This window comes from Lineus longissimus, chromosome 14 (assembly GCF_910592395.1).
Source record: "Lineus longissimus chromosome 14, tnLinLong1.2, whole genome shotgun sequence".
NCBI lineage: Eukaryota > Metazoa > Nemertea > Pilidiophora > Heteronemertea > Lineidae > Lineus > Lineus longissimus.
In genome coordinates this window covers 4,184,258-4,203,818 of record NC_088321.1, presented here as the reverse complement: position 1 = coordinate 4,203,818, position 19,561 = coordinate 4,184,258, and the positions used below count along the sequence as shown (strand labels likewise).

Genomic DNA, 19,561 nt, shown 5'->3' with positions numbered 1-19,561 from the left:
ATGCGACCTCCTGCCAGGCGTTCTGAGTGGGCCGCGATACAGAACAAAAAACATTTATCGTCATTTCCGTAATCAATGTTCGTCTGAATAAAAGCGCGTTTATTTCTCACCGCCGAGGGTAAGAAAGGGTGTGGATGCGAAGTGCCACCCCTCAGGGGCTCAAACTGTGCCACCGTTAATCTCAACGCGTTCACATGTTCAAAAACCCAGCCCGAACCTTCGTGTAGATAGGACTCGCATTTCGAGATGATTTCTTGAAAATCTGTCTGTAACAAGTCTTTTAATTGGCTCTTATAGAAAACTTGTTTTGTATTGGTGCAAAACCAGGGTTCCGATGTGCGTTTCTCATATTGTCCCTCGATAATGGATCCATCATCTGCCACGACATCGACTTCTTTGCTGAATAGAACTTGAACCTCAAAGTGATACTTAAGAGCGTTCTTCGCGTCAGTTAGACTATCAAATTCCTGAGAAATGTGTTTATGAATAAGTCCGTTTGCCTCCCTGTGCAAAAACTTCAATAAATCATTTACAATGTGTATATTTGTGTGTTCCCATTGCGTTCCCAGATTGCCTCGGAATGATTTTTTTAAACGAAATTCTGCTTCGAGCGCCATTATCAGAGAGAGAAAGAGGTCCTAAAATAGACCTCGAAAATCACTAATTTTCAAGCCGTCCTGCCGCAAACGGGTATCGTCTCCGTCAACCTCTATCACTTTAATTCCTTTTTGTGTTTGCAGATGGCCTGGTGATCACTTCGGGCAACTATTTCTGACTTAGTATGCAACAGACCTGCAAATAGGGCATTCGTTTTCATGCAATGCTTTCAATAGATCTCCGTGGCAGCGCTCTGGTTTGCACCAACAGCCCCAGAACTGCATGCGACAATTTGTGAATGTAACGGAGAAGATTTCTCCGCCGTATGTACTCGTTATAAAACCTCAAAGAGCGTTCTCGGCTGGTATTTTCGTCAATTATGTACGGATTCTGCCATCCCTGATGGCTTGAAATAAGTGTTTCTGACATTTGCGTTGTTCTTCTGCAGTCATATTCGTATTATTCGTGCCACAGCGCAATATCTCCGAATCTCCCAGATAATGCGTCAAGTTTCGTCCGATGTACACGTGTCGACGAGATGCTAACAGCCACTCTTCGAGATTTCGAAAGCCCATATTACTTAAATTGAGCGAAGAGATATTAATAACACGCCGCATGATGTTTGAATATAAAGCTTTGATGAAATCCGACGGATTTAGGCGTCTGGTGTGCAAAAAGGACATTCGATTGCTTCTTGTTGGTTCAAATGATCACCTACGAAATGCAATTTTCTCTGAACTTCACCGTAGGCTCTTAAAAAGTTTCGAAATTCACGCAATTTGAGTGAAATTCGGCGGCACTTGTCCAAGCTTTGTATTTCTAGCCTATTCCTTCTGGTGAAATTAACAAGCAGTCCTACTGCACGGAGCGAATAGTAATATTCTTTGTTTGAATGGTGTTGGCGCGAAAAAGCATCTGTTAACTGTTCACTCATGCACAGCATCTCTTGGGCTTGTTCTGAAGTCAGATCGATGCGGTTTTCCGCGTCGAAGTTAATAAGCGATATTTTTTGCAACCGTGCGTTGATGGGTGCTGATATGCGGAGGGTGACACGAACACTCAACCGATACGTGTAAACGTTATTTTCTTCTCCCTCTGTGATAGAGCCCTGACGTTCCATCTGTCGCTTAAAAATGATTCTGTCCTGGGGTTTTTATGATTTGTGCTATTTACAAGGCCAACGGGTAATCTGTCTGCCTTTCATCTAGTGGCGCCGCTGGCGTCGAATGTGTAATGTCACAATGACTTTACCGAATTTAAAATCGATTAGATTTCCCATATCGTCGCAAATGTTAATTTCTATGAATTGAAAAAACTTTGCACTCAGGGGTCTGTAGCGTATTCTTTCAAACGATTTGGAGAGATATTTGCCGTGTTCTTCCGGGCGTGTGGGTATCGTTCGTAGCAAGGGGACAAAAACGTTTCCCACTTGTGTTGGCTTTACTAAATTCGAGTAAAAGAATAGTGCATAGGCCTACTTCGAGGACATCAAATCACATTTTCGTTCCGCTACAACGCGATAAAAACGCCTCGACAGAGGGGGTAAATTCACGGCTGCCTGATCTCCTTGTAAACTATACGTATCATCATCATCATCATCATCATCCATACTTTCGTCTGACCTGCCAAAATCATCGCTTGTAAAAGTGCGATCGGTGTTCCCTCCTTCGGAACTTTTTTTGCCCACAAGAGGGCCCGCCGTCACTGGGTTTCCTTGGCCGAATGTTCCCCCAATACTGTCTTTGCCAACAGTGTGTACTGGTGTCGTTTTCTTAGCCTCAGAATTACTCTTGGGTATAATAATTTTTCCATCGACGTGAAAATATTTCGCCTTCGCAAAACCGAGCACTTCTGCTAAGTAAGTGTCCATCAAAATGGCTTCGCCGTGTCTCAGTTTTACGGCTACGTGTTGGCCCCGCGTGAGAAGAAAATCACCGCTCCACTGAACTGGTTTCTGTCTATTTAGCGCCGTTATCAAATCTTCAATTGACGAGACCCATTTTTCGCTCTGCGCGCAGGCATCAAGCAATACGGGCGCTTTGTTGGGTTCGTTTAAATCTGACAGCGCTATCTGGTAAGTACACCTCTTAACGTTGATCTCGCTCGACCAAGAATGTGCGTAGTAGACCTCCGCGATGCCACATTCGTATGCAAAAGGCGACATCGTGAAATCGAGCGGCTTCGCCAAAGGATTCCTAAAATTCGAACTAGTGTTGGGCCGACTTCCCCTTTGTACGGGCGTATTTGAGGGGCACACGATATACGTATCTTGTTCCTGCTCCTCCATTTGGTCACGTTTAAAGTAAGCTATCCTTGAAATATTCTTAGTAAATGGTAGGCGTCTAGCTATTGTCTCAGTTAGATTTTGATGTAGTTAGACCCTTCCTCTGGCACGAAACAGAATATATCTTGCATGGCGCGATAGGCGACAAGATCTATTTGTAAACCCGAACGAAGGATAGAGTAACTCTTCTCTTGTGTTTTCTTTCTTTCATCAGGAGATGTGTTCTTTCTTATCAATTGTTTGCTTACTAATGATTGCAACGAAAACATTAAAAGATCAGGTAGTGCAAAAGCTCTTTGCATCGTCTTCCAACAGGGACAGTCGACTCTACATAGGGGGAAGAGATTCCCAAAATGACAGACACGTTCCAATACATCTTTGATCGAAGTCAACGCAAAATCTGGACATCGGCAACTCTTATTTCGCCTACTAATATAATGCATGTCTGATGCCGCAGTAGACTTTAGTGAACGGCTCCACCCCAAATCATGGGGCTTCTTTTTCAAAACATCAGAGGAGAATTGTGCTCTCATAGTGACAACAACACAACTGTACTTTGAGCGTTACATTTGGATGGTCCGTTTTTATCACAAGCTCATTTCACGGCTTCTTAATTTCTCGTAGAATAGCCGCCAGTCGATCCAAAACCGCCTTGGCCGCGCGGGGTTGAGGGCAATTCATAAGGGCTCTTTCGCAAATAAGTTGGGCCACACGATCGCCGTGTCGAATACGAAATTCGTTTTGTTGATGATGATTGAATAGCAAAATACCCAAATTGCCTCTAAAATCGGAATCGATTACACCTGCGCCTACGGCTATCATATAGTTTAAGGCTAGACCCGAGCGAGGCGCGATTCGACCATAACACGCTCTCGGAAGAACGAGTTGTAAATCTGTGCGGACAAGTTGCGAGCAACTGGCCAAAATCGTGTAGTCATGGGCGCTAGCCAGGTCAAAACCCACTGAATGTGCCATCGCCCTTTCCGGGGCAGAAGCTAAGTCACTCAATTTGTGAAAAATGAGTGTTTCAACTTCATCATCATCATTTTTTTCATCCACAATCTTTGGTCTATAGAATAAAAGTTGGTCGTCTGATATGATGACGAAATGCGCACTAACAAAATCAGTCGTATTGAAAGCAACAATCGGTGATGCCAACGCGTTGGTTAAATTCTATCGTGTCACATCATGGTTAAGAGAAAAACCACCACACCAAACATCATTTTGCTCATAATAGCCTGGTGACGAGAATATGCTGGGCCTACTCAAATGATTTTCTCCACAAAGTAGAACAAGTTTGCTATTGAAAAACAAATTACTCTTCGTGCCAAGTCGACACAATATCTTCCCATTGTTATTTCGTGGACGAAATGTAAGACCAACTCATTATCTGATTGCAGAACTAAATGTTCTATAAACTACTTTGCACAGTTTACTTAGTTGATGAGTTCAAGATCACTTTGATAAAACACAGCGCGCTAGTTAGTATGTCAATGAGCCAAATCAAGCTCTTGTTTAAGTTCCCGCAAAACATCGGAGCGTATTAGGAATGAAATGGCCAGGGCCATTGTGCTCACCTCATGTGGTGGAAAGATGGATAAAGAGCATGGTATTGTGTCATGTAGTGTTAGGTTTGATGTAGGTCCAAGCAATTACAATTTCCCCAAAATGGCCAATTTACAGTACATTCGACCTCTGTGACCTTGAAAAGTAGGTCAAATCAAAGAAGGCCCCGACGACACATTGAATGGTTGTTAGAATTAGATGTACCTATGATATAAAATTGGTGCCAATCGGGCAAGTCATTACTAGGAATAATGGCATTTTGAAGAATTTAGGATTTGGCCCCCTCCCTGGAGGCCAAGCGGCAAATCAGATCGCACCAAACTTCGGTACCTGAGATCACCTGACCAAGGGGTACATGTGTACTTAATTTGTCATCAATAGTCATTGCAGTTAAGAAACGTGCCATAGTTACGGCCTGACGGCGAATTTACGCCATTTGACCTCTGTGACCTTGACAAGAAGGTCAAATTAAAAACCTGTGTGACATATACTGTATGGTGGTTAGATGTACCCATGATATCAAATTGGTGGCAATCAGGCAAGAAGTTAAGGAATAATCACATTTTTAAGGTTTTTGGATTTTGCCCCCTGGTGGTCAAGTGGTGAATCATACTGGACCAAACTTCAGTCCCTGAGATCACCTGACTAAGGGGTAAATGTGTACCAAATTTGGTATCAATAGTCATTGCAGTTTAGAAACGTGCCATCGTTACATCCTAACGGCCAATTTACACCATTTGACCTCTGTGACCTTGAAAAGGAGGTCAAATCAAAAACCCGGAGGATATATGATGCACCTTTGCTAGAAGTACCTACCATATTTTTTTCAAAATTTCCCGACTACTATGAAAGGAGATATTGCATATTTTCACTTTTAATTTTTGGCTCCCTGGTGGCCAAACCATGAAACGAATCGGACCGAAACTTGGTCTCCAAGGTGTCATTACACAAGGGTACATGTGTACCAAGTTTCAACTCAATAGCTCTAACAGTTACGAAACGTGCCCTGCTAACGGACGACGGACGACGACGACGGACGCCACGGTATGGGATAAGCTCACCTCTGCTAAGAGGTGAGCTAATGAAATGGCCAGGGCCATTGTGCTCACCTCATGTGGAGGAAAGATGGATAAAGAGCATGGTATTGTGTCATGTAGTGTTAGGTTTGATGTAGGTCCAAGCAATTACAATTTCCCCAAAATGGCCAATTTACAGTACATTCGACCTCTGTGACCTTGAAAAGTAGGTCAAATCAAAGAAGACCCGGGTGACACATTGAATGGCTGTAAGAATTAGATGTACCTATGATATAAAATTGGTGCCAATCGGGCAAGTAATACTAGGAATAATGGCATTTTGAAGAATTTAGGATTTGGCCCCCTCCCTGGAGGCCAAACGGCAAATCAGATCGCACCAAACTTCGGCGGTACCCGAGACCACCTGACCAAGGGGTACATGTGTACTTAATTTGTGATCAATAGTCATTGCAGATAAGAAACGTGCCATAGTTACGGCCTGACGGCCAATTTACGCCATTTGACCTCTGTGACCTTGACAAGAAGGTCAAATTAAAAACCTGTGTGACATATACTGTATGGTGGTTAGATGTACCCATGATATCAAATTGGTGGCAATCGGGCAAGAAGTTAAGGAATAATCACATTTTTAAGGTTTTTGGATTTTGCCCCCTGGTGGTCAAGTGGTGAATCATATTGGACCAAACTTCGGTCCCTGAGATTACCTGACTAAGGGGTAAATGTGTACCAAATTTGGCATCAATAGTCATTGCAGTTTAGAAACGTGCCATCGTTACATCCTAACGGCCAATTTACACCATTTGACCTCTGTGACCTTGAAAAGGAGGTCAAATCAAAAACCCGGAGGATATATGATGCACCTTTGCTAGAAGTACCTACCATATTTTTTTCAAAATTTCCCGACTACTATTAAGGGAGATATTGCATATTTTCACTTTTAACGTTTGGCCCCCTGGTGGCCAAACCATGAAACGAATCGGACCGAAACTTGGTCTCCAAGGTGTCATTACATAAGGGTACATGTGTACCAAGTTTCAACTCAATAGCTCTAACAGTTACGAAACGTGCCCTGCTAACGGACGACGGACGACGACGACGACGACGACGACGGCGGACGACGGACCCCACGGTATGGGATAAGCTCACCTCTGCTAAGAGGTGAGCTAAAAAGCAACGCCGCATCAGACATCCTTCATTGCTGCATTCTAGACTCAGAATAACAGTAGCTTTATTATCAGTTTCATTATGATGGTGCTTATTTAACACAAAAATATTGAATGCAAATATATATATGCCATTGTATACTCTAATAGACCTTCATAAGAAAGGTATACTCTTGTATAACAAAGATCAATGGAAAATGCCGACCAACTTTATATTATAAGCATAGCCAACTTGAGACAACTATTTTCATGACGGGTGAGCTTCTCCCGAAAAACATAGCAAAATGCGCCATGTACGGCAGGCATCTTCCATTGAGTGTTGATTTTAGAATCGGAATATATTAAACATTCTATAGGGCGTTTATAAAAATAAAACGCGTATACTCGAGCGGTGAACATGTACGTAGACCAAGAGCATTAAGAATAAGATGTATTCCTCTATATAGTGAGTTAAGCAAACTCTCAGCCCGGGCACACATACAATGTACATGTGTTGTCGTCATCAAAAACCCAATCAGGGAAACAGAATAAAAATGCATAAGCATGTCTAAAACTGCATTTTTGTCACAAGGTCGGATGCGCCTGGGTCTTTAAGCATAAAAAATGTTATGCATGAAGAAAAATCTAACAAAACGATGTGAAAAGACAACAGAAATAAAAGTGTTTTTTCATATCACAAATACGTCGTATATGAGTTATTCTTTCTTCATATGCATGTCAAAATATCCACCCTTCCATCAGGAAAAGGGTGGCGCAAGAGAGTTGTCCTGTCCTCCTCTTCCCGCGCTATACGAACCCGGCCACCATGCGAGACGAAGAGGACAGACCTCGTTGCTTGGGAGCTAAACGGACATTGAGGAGACGGGACCCTAAAATGTGGCGACGAGCCGAGATAATTCGCGTCATAATTTTAGCTAGGATGAGCAGTCTCTATGCAGAGTCAATGACAAGGATTGCCAAGACACTGATACCATCCCAGTTATAGCAACAGAATGCTTCAGTAGGCTATTTGCCCCGAACAGACTTTCCTGATGGTGGAGACCCTAATTGATCCACATTCTTCGCTCCGCTCGGCTTTTGACAGCAGCCCGTAAAACCTCAGGAGGAGCGCGAATAAGAGTGCACATTAATCTGTGCTCGTTGCGGCATCGGGCTGCTTGTACGCTGCTACGCGACGAATGCACTCCCGTGGACAGCGCAGACGGATAGCGCCGAATTTTTGAGCGCTTACATGAAGCGCGAAACAAATTCTTCAAGCACAATATCACGGGAGGGCATTTGTCGCGGGCGTCAATGATGCACCTTTCAACGCCACGGGACCCTCGGACTTTGGGCCTCGTATTTCGGGCGTTGAAAGGGACATTATACCTACTACTGAAGCATTCCTATGTAGTTCAGTCAATTCTGAACCGATTTGACTACCATTTTCGGTCAAATGACCAAGAAAACCTTGACGTTTCAACTCAGGTCGGAAAAAATGTACTGACTAAGGCCTTGTGGGTTATAAAGACTTGGAAAGTGAATCTGATAGCGGTAATGATAGCTGACGATGCGCGCACTCTGTTTGTTTGACTGATGGTAGTGGTCGTCACAGGGTGACCCAGAATAAATAGGGCAACATTACAAGAAAATGGGAGGGGTGGTTCTATCAACTTTAGACCAAAGCAGGGCCGAGGGCAGCAACGTCATCCAAGCTGGACAGCAATAAGAGAGAATAGATTATCATTACCTTTATGTCTTTCAAGAATCATCAATTTAATATGTGAAAATTGTAAAACAATCCTTTTACACACATTTTAATTACAATTTTAGTGAATTTTTGTCCAGGAGCCCGGGGTTTGACATCCTGAAACTCAGGCCAACACTCGGCCCTATCGACCGAGCTTATGCCCTGAAATGAAACGGCCAGGGGCCATTGTGCTCACCGTATAGATATTTGGTGCTTTGGAATTCATCCAGGTTAAGAAACATTGTACATGTATAGTATATAGGTCAAACCAAAGTCGGTATGACATGTGATGTATCGTTGCTTGGAGTAAGTACCATTATGGTAACCATAAGAATATCATCAAAAACAAGTCACTAATAAACGAGATATTGCACTTTTTACCAATTTTAGTTTTGGCCTCTTGGTGGCCAAGTTGAGTACCAGATCAGATCGAAATTCGGTGTCCAAGGTGACATGACGTAGGGAGTCATGTGCACCAAATTTCAAGTTCATAGCTATAGTGGTTAAGAAACGTGCCATAGTTACACTCAAACGACCAATCTCATATGATATGTGATGTATCCCTGCTAGGAGAACCTACCATAAAAATGTTATTGAAAACGAATCACTAATAAGCGAGATATCACACTTTCTAGATTTTCACTTTTGGCCCCCTGGTGGCCAAGTCGTGAATCAAACCGGACTGAAATTCAGGGGCAGAGGTCAGCTGACCTGAGGGTCCTTTGTACAAAGTCTCAAGTTCATAGCCTTAGGGGTTAACAAACGTGCCACAGTTACGCTAAAATGGCCAATTTAAGCCGTTTGACCTCTGCGACCTTGACAAGAACATCAAATCAAAAACCTGTATCATATGTGATTTATCCTTGCTAAGAGTATCTACCATAACATTTTTACCAAAAACTAATCAGTAATAAGCGAGATATGGCACTATTCCATTTTTTTGTTTTGGCCCCCTGGTGGCCCAGTTAAGAATCAGACCAGACCGAAAATCAGTGTCACAGGTCATCTGACCTAGGGAGTCATGTGTACCAGGTTTAAAGTTCATAGCTTTAGTGGTTAAGAAACGTGCCATAGTTACACACAAACGGCCAATTCACACCATTTGACCTCTGTGACCTTGAAAATAAGGTCAAATCATAAACCGTAGGATATGTGATGTATCCTTGCTCTGAGTACCTACCATAAAAATAGAATTGAAAACAAGTCACTATTAAGCGAGATATTGCACTTTTTACTTATTTTAGTTTTGGCCCCCTGGTGGCCAAGTCGAGAATCAGATCAGACTGAAATTCGGTGTCAGAGGTTAAATGATGTAGGGAATCAGGTGCACCAAATTTCAATTTCATAGCTTTATTGGTTAAGAAACGTGCCCCAGTTACACTCAAACGGCAAATTTACGCCATTTGACCTCTGTGACCTTGAAAAGTAGGTCAAATCAAAAACACGTATGAAATGTGATATACCCTTGCTAGGAAAACCTACCATAAAAATTTCATCAAAAACAAATCACTAAGAAGTGAGATATCACACTTTTTAGATTTCCACTTTTGGCCCCTTGGTGGCAAAGTTAGGAATCAGATCGAACCAAAATTCAGCACCAGAGGCTATGTGAACTTGAAACTTGGTACATATAACCCCCTATGGGTTATATGTACCAAGTTTCAAGTTCATAGCTTTAGTGGTTAAGAAACGTGCCATAGTTTACACTCTAATGGCCAATTTACGCCATATGACCTATGTGACCTTGAAAACAAGGTCAAATTAAAAACCCGTATAATATAAAATGTATATTTGCTATGAGTACCTACAACAAAAGTTTTATCGAAAACAAGTCACTAATAAGCGAGATATCACACTTTTTAGATATCGACATTTGGCCCCCTGGTGGCCAAACAGAGAATCAGATCGGACTGAAAATCAGTGTCAGAGGTCAGCTGACCTAGGGCATTCTGTGTACAAAGTTTCAAGTTCATAGCCCAAGCAGTTAAGAAACGTGCCACTGTTAGGATACGACGACGACGACAACGACGACGACGACGATGACGGACACAGCGCTATCATATAGACTCCCCTTACGGTGAGCCAAAAAGCTTCCAGCGGAATTGCCGGCTGTTTACTGATATCACATCACACCCGCCGTTCGATGATAAATGTGTACCATCTGTGTCTTAAATTCTAAAATACCTTGGTACCGTAAAGTCAACTTTTAAATGGAAAATGCATAAGCCTCGTTCTGAGAGTGGAGTGTTTTGGACACGCAACCAAGATGCTCTACCAAAGTTACCTCGGGTTGCACTAAAATGTGGAATTTCAGCTCACTTCAGAAGTTTGAGGCTCTCAAAACACTGCTTCAAACACAAATCAGCCATGGAAGCATCAACCACCCTAAGTTTTTTAATGAGCACTACACATATTTGCCGAGAAAAACGCTCCAAATAGCCCATTTGCGCGGATTTTAGCATCACTTGAGCGAGCCGATGCGGACTTCCTATGCGCGCTGTACAAAATGTACATGTCTCATTTTCTGTAATGTTGCCGTAACATAATGTAAAACAACGGCGCTACCGGCGCTCCGGGCCGGCGATGGATGGAATTTGCCAAATTCGCACATATTCAAGTTATTTTCGTGGCCTATCTTTTTAAGTTTGAGGTATTTTAGAATAGAAATTCAAGTCAATTCCTTAAACCACATTTCAAATGAACACAGTGAATACCAACTACTGTTTAGTTACTCAAGAAGTCATATTGTTCTTTTGTTGGCATTTATCTACTTTTTATCGATCCCGGGCCGAAGGCGGGGAGGATGCTTGTTCCTTACAAAAATTGTCTATAAGATCGTGTAAGATCGAGAAATTCCGCACGTGCGTCCCATGCTTTTGAAATTTCAGCCAATGATTAAGAGCGCGTTTTAGATACGGCAATTGTTTTCAATAGTGACTGAGTTTCTAGGAATGATGTAGGAGCCATTTTCCTTGCGCGGAGCAGATTTGTCCGCCTCTTCCCGCGAATACAATCGATTTATTCCAGGGTCAGTAACGTGTGCGAGAGGGGAGGAGGATACAACAGACTCTGGATTTTCGAGGATTGGGGATATTGGGGTTCTGTAACCTATAATGGTACGTTTAGATTTGTATAATGCCAACACTAGACACTTTTGTCTGAGTACATGCTTTCAGAAAAGAACGATTTTGAAATATTTCAACAGTGTAAGTGTCCATGTCAAAAATCCAGATACGATTCTTTTTAAAAGATTCTTAGTGAAGATCGTATTCGTTTCTGTGTACATGAACATGTACATGGGTTACAAGATTCTTGTAAGATTATTTAGTTCAGATTTGTTCAAGATTCTTGAAGAATGTACATGACTTGTACATATGTAAAAATTTAATAACATATCAATTAATACTTTTGTAAGACTCTATTTGAGATTTGCAACCAGGTGAACGAAGGTATGCAATCGTTCCTTGCAAACGATAATTAAGAAAGCCAGCTATCATCAACACTTGCTTAATGATGTTTTGTTTGAAATAAAGTGATACACGCCATTTTGGCCACGGCAATCACGGCAAATCTACATTTAAAAAGTTGTTCAACTTAAAACGGTAGTATTTTCATTTCAGCCCCCCCCCCGTCTGACTACGATGCATATTGGCTAATACCTTTTCCCTTTAAATCGGTCAATGAGTTGTAAGTGGTCGGAATTATTCTATCCCGTGGTATGTTTTGGATGCCTTGGTGTGAATTCTTCTTGATTTTGTTACAGAAAGGAATTAATCAAAAATAAAACTTATTGGCCACCTGTGGTTATTCAGTGCGCCACGATGGTTTTTCCCTCTGTGCATGCTCATTCAGCAGACCTGGTGGAAGAGAGGGTGCAGTCATTTACTGTTATATTCATCTACCCACGAGGTTTCAGCCATTTCAGCTGCTGGAAACCCGGCTGGACCATGCCGAAAGCAAAAGCAAAGAGATCTGCCCGAGTGAGCCCTTCCTGAGCAACCCGAGCATAATATACTTACAGTCCGGACGCAGTGGACCGGCCTCGTCCCTCACCCTATCAACCACTGCGACCAGTGGAGAGCTTTCTGGAGGTTTTGTATGGATCATGCGCTGGGCTAATGAATCATTATATTTCATTTTGTACTCTATAGTAACTCATTGAATTGAGATTCACAATAGATGAGCCAGTGACAGTTAGATATTTACTACACACTTTACACATACAACATAGCATACACGTTAGGTTGCTTCGAATTTCATCCAATTTTACAAAACAAAAGTTCTCCAAAGCTTAAAATGAGTCGTTTTGGATACCCGAGACCGCTAGGCGACGCCGATCGAAACACTGGAAAAGGAGAAAAGAACCAGAATAATCATGTCAAGTAGTTCTATTTTGCGTATTTTGATAAAATACGCTAATTATACCTATTTTAATAAAATACGCTAAATATAACTTCTTGACATAATTCGAATTCTTTCCTTTCTTTCCTCCCTAGTGCATGGTAATATCGTAAATGTTGAATATAATATGTATTACAATGCCGCAGATAAGCTGTTATGTGCTGTTTTTACATTTTCTAAATTAGATTTTCCTTGAGTAAATAAATGGTCTGCACTGCACTGTATTGTCGTGAATTCCCAAATCTCCAAGCCTGGCCATGTTCACTGTCTCTAAGTAATCGACTTTCACTCACTGATGAGAGTACCAGACATAACATCTCACGCTTGGCCATTTTGCATTTAATGAAGGCTTACTGGACTTTGCGCAAAGAAAGCAACGCAACGCAACAAGCGCAATGGGGAGCGACCATTATATTTGACCACTTCGGGTTCTGTTCCTAGTAAATTAAACCAGGGGCTAACACGGCCACAGAATACCTCCAGTGGACAGTGTAGTGCTTCGGTCATGGTTTATCTTGAGATGTACTCTTTGGTGTGGTCCATCTGCCACGCTGGCGCCAGCTATCCATCCCCATGTCGCAAGATAATAGTCCCAGTGATTTGCACTTTAGCCCCTCTAGCGGCAAATGTATGCTTAGTAAGATGCTGGCGCCTCTTATCGATCCCCATGAACCAGGCGAAATTGATATTCCAAACTACCCTTATGTCAAATGCTAGTCCCTTTAACTGCCGGTGATTTGCACTGGTAGCGCCTTCTATGGCCAAGGCAAATAATATGCTCGGTTAGATGCTGGCGTCACCTATCCATCCCCATGAACTTGGCTACATTCATATTCCAAACTGTACCTAATGTGACAAAATAATAGTCCCTTTAACTGGCAGTGAATCACCTGCAACTAAAAATGTATGCCTTCGCTAAGTTGACTGCCAATCCATATTATAAAACCGAATGTGTTTTGTGTCATGGCTTGTATGTGCTCGACTTATGTGTGCTGCTTTACCCAAGCTTGCGTTTGGCCTTCTTTTGCAATGATAACTTCCTATGTAACCACGACCCTAGGATGACCAGGCTTTGTATTGTCTAAGGAAAATAAAAATACCTAGGGACCGTTACGTTGGTTGCTTTCTTTGCGCAAAGTCCAGTAGGCCACTGTGGATAGTCTTCATATTTCACCATATTTAGGTAAACGTTGTATATTTCGCACTCGACGCGGATTTTGCAGCACTGACGAAGGGTGGTAACCTTTAAATATAACTGCCCTGCGATGGTTGGGATTTCCCATATTTATTATGTTACCGATATCGACTGCTGACCCTCTGTATACTCTGTTTTGACGTGGCCCTGAAGCCACTGTTAACAAATATTAAAGTATTTTCTTTTCAATTGTCCATCAAATGTAGACTTTCAGCATGCTTTACACAGTTGCCTCAACATTACAACATTCACGCTGAAATCTCCGTTCCCAAATTGAAAATTATTTCGTTATCAAATTAATATCTGATTCCATCATACGGATTATCCACTTGATTTTGTAAAGTATTTATGAGTGAATCGTGCTTCTCCATTATTTAAACCATAGAAAAATACAAACTGGTATGATGTTTACTTGCTTTGCATTTCAGTCGCTGGTATCACTTCAGACCGCAGTGGAAAAGCTGGCACCTCTTCAGCCGACCGTGGAAATGCAGGTACATATCTTTTCAGCCAACAGTGAATAATGCATGCAGGGCCCGGTTTTTCAAAGATTCTTAAGTTTTTGTCATAACTTAATATTCTGGCTTAGCCAAGTCAAAAACTTTGCAATGTACCTCGTGTCAAATTTCACCATATAATGTTTTAGCTGTTTTTGGCAAATGACTACGTCACTTTCTCATCAATCGGTAAGGTTTTCGATTGACTGATTTGGATGATTTTGGACAAAAGTCATTGTTTCCCTATATTTGGCTACTAATTAGCATAAATTAGCATATTTGACCCCTTTCCCCTATTTGGATTCATTGAGATTTTTAGTATGGTGTTTAGGGGGATATTCCTGAATGAATACAGGTGGAATCGTTTCTTTTGCAATTTGTGGTGGGTCAAGCCCTAAAATGAGCTAGATTGACTAGCCTATTATGCAGAAATTTAAATGAAACGGCCAGGGGCCATTGTGCTCACCGTATACATCTTTTAGTAGGCAGGATCATGCTTAGTTTAGATGTGAATATGGTGAACACAATCAGGCATGAAGACTTTTTTTAGATGTGTATTGATGTCAAGTAATAAGACAGGGCAGTATATATAAGTTTATGATCCAACCAATAATTGTCTATGACATCAACAAGATCAATATCGTGTGATTGCTAAGAGTCCCTGCAATAAAAAATTCATCGAAAAAAAGTCGTTAATAAGCGAGATATTGCATGTCCTACTTTTTCAGTTTTGACTCCCTGGTGGCCAAATCAAGAATCAGATCAGGCCAAAATTCGGTGTCAGAGATTATCTGATGTAGGGGGTTACATGTACCAACTTTCAAGTTCATAGCTTCAGCAGTTAAGAAACGTGCCATAGTTACACTCTAATGGCCAATTTACGCCATTTGACCTCTGTGACCTAGAAAAGGAGGTCAAATCCAAAAATCGTAGGACATGTGGTGTATCCTTGCTAGAAGTCCCTGCCATAATAATTTTATCGAAAACAATTCACTCAAATAAGCAAGATATTGCACTTCTTCCTTTTTCCATTATGGCCCCCTGGTGGCCGAATAAAGAATCAGATCAGGCCAAAATTCGGCATCAAAGGTTATCTGATGTAGGGGGTTATATGCACCAAGTTTCAAGTTCATAGCTTTACTGGTTAAGAAACGTGCCATAGTTTACACTCTAACGGCCAATTTACGCCATATGACCTCTGTGACCTTGAAAAGTACGTCAAATTGAAAACCCGTAAGACATGTGATGTATTCTTCCTAAGAGTACCTACCATAAAAATTTTATCGAAAACAAGTCACTTATAAGCGAGATATCACACTTTTTAGATATCCACTTTTGGCCCCCTGGTGGCAAAGTTGAGAATCAGATAAAACTGAAATTCAGCACCAGAGGCTATGTGATATAGGGGGTTATATGTACCAAGTTTCAAGTTCATAGCTTTAGTGGTTAAGAAACGTGCCATAGTTTACACTCTAACGGCCAATTTACGCCATATGACCTCTGTGACCTTGAAAAGTAGGTCAAATTGAAAACCCGTAAGATATGTGATGTATTCTTCCTAAGAGTACCTACCATAAAAATTTTATCAAAAACAAGTCACTTATAAGCGAGATATCACACTTTTTAGATATCCACTTTTGGCCCCCTGGTGGCAAAGTGGAGAATCAGATCAAACCAAAATTCAGCACCAGAGGCTATGTGATATAGGGGGTTATATGTACCAAGTTTCAAGTTCATAGCTTTAGTGGATAAGAAACGTGCCATAGTTTACACTCTAATGGCCAATTTACGCCATATGACCTCTGTGACCTTGAAAACAAGGTCAAATTAAAAACCCGTATAATATAAAATGTATATTTGCTATGAGTACCTACAACAAAAGTTTTATCGAAAACAAGTCACTAATAAGCGAGATATCACACTTTTTAGATATCGACATTTGGCCCCCTGGTGGCCAAACAGAGAATCAGATCGGACCGAAAATCAGTGTCAGAGGTCAGCTGACCTAGGGCATTCTGTGTACAAAGTTTCAAGTTCATAGCCCTAGCAGTTAAGAAACGTGCCACTGTTAGGATACGACGACGACGACGACGACGACGACGACGACGACGACGACGACGACGGACACAGCGCTATCGTATAGACTCCCCTTACGGTGAGCCAAAAAGAACTCACCTCTGATGATTGGCAATGAAGGTCGAAGATGGGCCGCGTTTAACATTACAGAGATGAAATATAAGTAATGAGGAGTGTTTCTTTTTTAGCATAAATCGGTTAAAGGGTAACTCGTTTCAAAATCTCACCATATAATGTTTAAGCTGTTTTTGACAAATGACTACGTCCCTTTCTCATAAGTCGGTAAGGTTTTTGAATCGAAATGCACATTTTCTAGAAATTGATGATTTTAATCCCGCAAGGACGGCTCGCTTCGATGCCGTTGAAATCGTGCTACGCCGACGACGTTTTCGTTGACGACGTCACAACATGAACATTTTCGCGGTCGCAGTGGTTTACATTGCCGCGGAAAAAAAAATCTCATTCATTTATTCACAACTGCCATTGACCATTGACATTCCATCCTGACCTTACACAATATATACATGATAAGAACTGAAGATTATGGAGAAGAAGAAGAAAAGGGTTGTCGGGTGGCGTTGTGCTGCGATGTTTTGCGGCAACACCAGCAAAACTGAAGGTGTTGGGGTTTTCCGCCGGCCTGACCCTATCAAAGAACCGGGCCGTCATCATGAAGTTCGAGTCAAGAGGTCACAAGCCGGTGGTTCATCTTCTCCTCCTGATGCTCCGCCGGAACACAACTTCGAGAACCAACTCCAAATTCGTCTGCCCTTGGGGGTCTTCCAGCACATTTGGAAAACATCTCGAGGTAACGAAGTAAGGGAAGGGACGGCCGGCCCCTCCCCCCAAGTCCACAGCCCTAGTCATTTCATCATAAATTTCCTAAGTCCAACCAGGAAATTCCATCGCTGACGTCATAATAATGGTATTCCTAAAACTATTTTTAGACCTCATTTAATATTCATTAGATTTTCCTGAGCGTACGCGAACTACTGCGGATATAGCTTCTTCCTAGAGCGAATAGGGAAATATTCGACGATCTGACTTGTTCATGTTGTGATGTCATGAGGTCACATGACATAGTGCGGGTTTTTCAAAACGTCTTCGGCAGTTGGCCAGTCTGACGCAATTAAAACAGCTATTTTATAATACATCTAATCAAAAATGGAAAATTTGAGCTTTACATTTGCGATCAACAATTAAAAACGGACGTATTTCCGCAAAGTTGAAAATCACATCATAGTATCACTTTAAGTCCAAATAGAGTCGAGGGGTCACGTGTTGCCAATGATCAACCAACCGCCGTGGAGAAATAGTTTTTTAAAACGCGAGGCATTTTTTTCTTTCTTTTATAAACTTTTATGGATTTTTGAAAAGCGATATACATGTACTCGTTAATACTATGTTCTTTACATCCTCGCGCTTGTTCGTATGAACGCGGATTATTTTATTTTCAACTAGATGACCCAATTCAGAAGAAGATGGACAGTAAAAGTATAGGCTAATTAGTTGATAACATGTATTGAATGACAAAAATCTTCAAAATCAAAAATTATTACCAACATGTGCGACGTGTAGCTGCATCAATTACAGCAGAATTCACTTCAATAGGATATAATGGGTTTCAAGAAAAGTATATCGCACTGATTTTTTGGGACTTGTACAAAACATATTTTTTGAGCTGCCCACAATAATCACGATAATTATCATATATTGTTTGTGGATATTCACTTATTTATTGTTTGTGGTGTATCCTGCGCGGAATCATTCCCACGTAGTTCAGTCAATTCTGAACCGATTTGACTACAATTTTCGGTCAAATGACCGAGAACCTTGACGTTTCAACTCAGGTCGGAAAAAATGTACTGACTAAGGCCTTGTGTGTCATAATGACTTGGAAAGTGAATCTGATAGCGGTGATGATAGCTGACGATGCGCGCACTCTGTTTGTTTGACTGATGGTAGAGGTCGTTACAGGGTGACCCAGAATGAATAGGGCAACATTACAAGAACATGGGAGGGGTGGTTCTATCAACTTTAGACCAAAGCAGGGCCAAAGGGCAGCAACGTCATCCAAGCTAGACAGCAATAAGTGAGAATAAATTATCATTACCTTTTATGTCATTCAAGAATCATGCATTTATGTGAAAATTGTAAAACAATCATTTTACACACATTTTAATTACAATTTTAGTGAATTTTCGTCCAGGAGCCCAGGGTTCAACATCCTGAAACTCAGGCCAACACTCGGCCCTATTGACCGAGCTTATAATGCCCTGAAAAAAAGCTTCCAGCGGAATTGCCGGCTGTTTACTGATATCACAACACACCCGCCGTTCGATGATAAATGTGTACCATCCGTGTCTCAAAACCACATTTCAAATGAACACAGTGAATACCAACTGCTGTTTAGTTACTCAAGAAGTCATATTGATCTTTTGTGGGCATTGATCTACTTTTTATCGAAGGCGGGAGAGGTTGCTTGCTCCTTACAAAATTGTCTATTAGATCGTGTAAGATCAAGAAATTCCGCACTTGCGTCCCATGCTTTTGAAATTTCAGCCAATGATTAAGAGCACGTTTTAGATGCGGCGATTGTTTTCAATAGTAACTGAGTTTCTAGGAATGATGTAGGAGCCGTTTTTCTTGCGCGGAGCAGATTTGTCCGCCTCTTCCCGCGAATACAATCGATTTATTCCAGTGTCATTTACTTGTGCGAGAGGGGAGGAGGACACAACTGACTCTGGATTTTCGAGGATTGGGGATATTGGGGTTCTGTAACCTATAATGGTCCGTTTAGATTTTTGTAATGCTAACACTAGACACTTTTGTCTGAGTCCATGCTTTCAGAAAAGAACGATTTTGAAATATTTCAACAGTATAAGTGTCCATGTCAAAAATCCAGATACGATTCTTTTAAAAGATTCTTAGTGAAGATCGTATTCGTTTCTGTGTGCATGAACACGTACATGGGTTACAAGATTCTTGTAAGATTATTTAGTTCAGATTTTTTCAA

General features: G+C 41.5%; 1 protein-coding gene across 1 annotated transcript in view; it reads left to right on the top strand.

Annotated features, from left to right (window-relative positions):
• LOC135499130 (uncharacterized) overlaps nt 1-14,495 on the top strand; it is a 192,030-nt gene extending 177,535 nt beyond the window's left edge. The window contains exon 3 of the mRNA XM_064789811.1: nt 14,401-14,495. Coding sequence (XP_064645881.1) covers nt 14,401-14,492 — 92 coding nt within the window. The 3' untranslated portion in view covers nt 14,493-14,495. The remainder of the gene's footprint in view (nt 1-14,400) is intronic.
• Nucleotides 14,496-19,561: the final 5,066 nt, after the last annotated feature.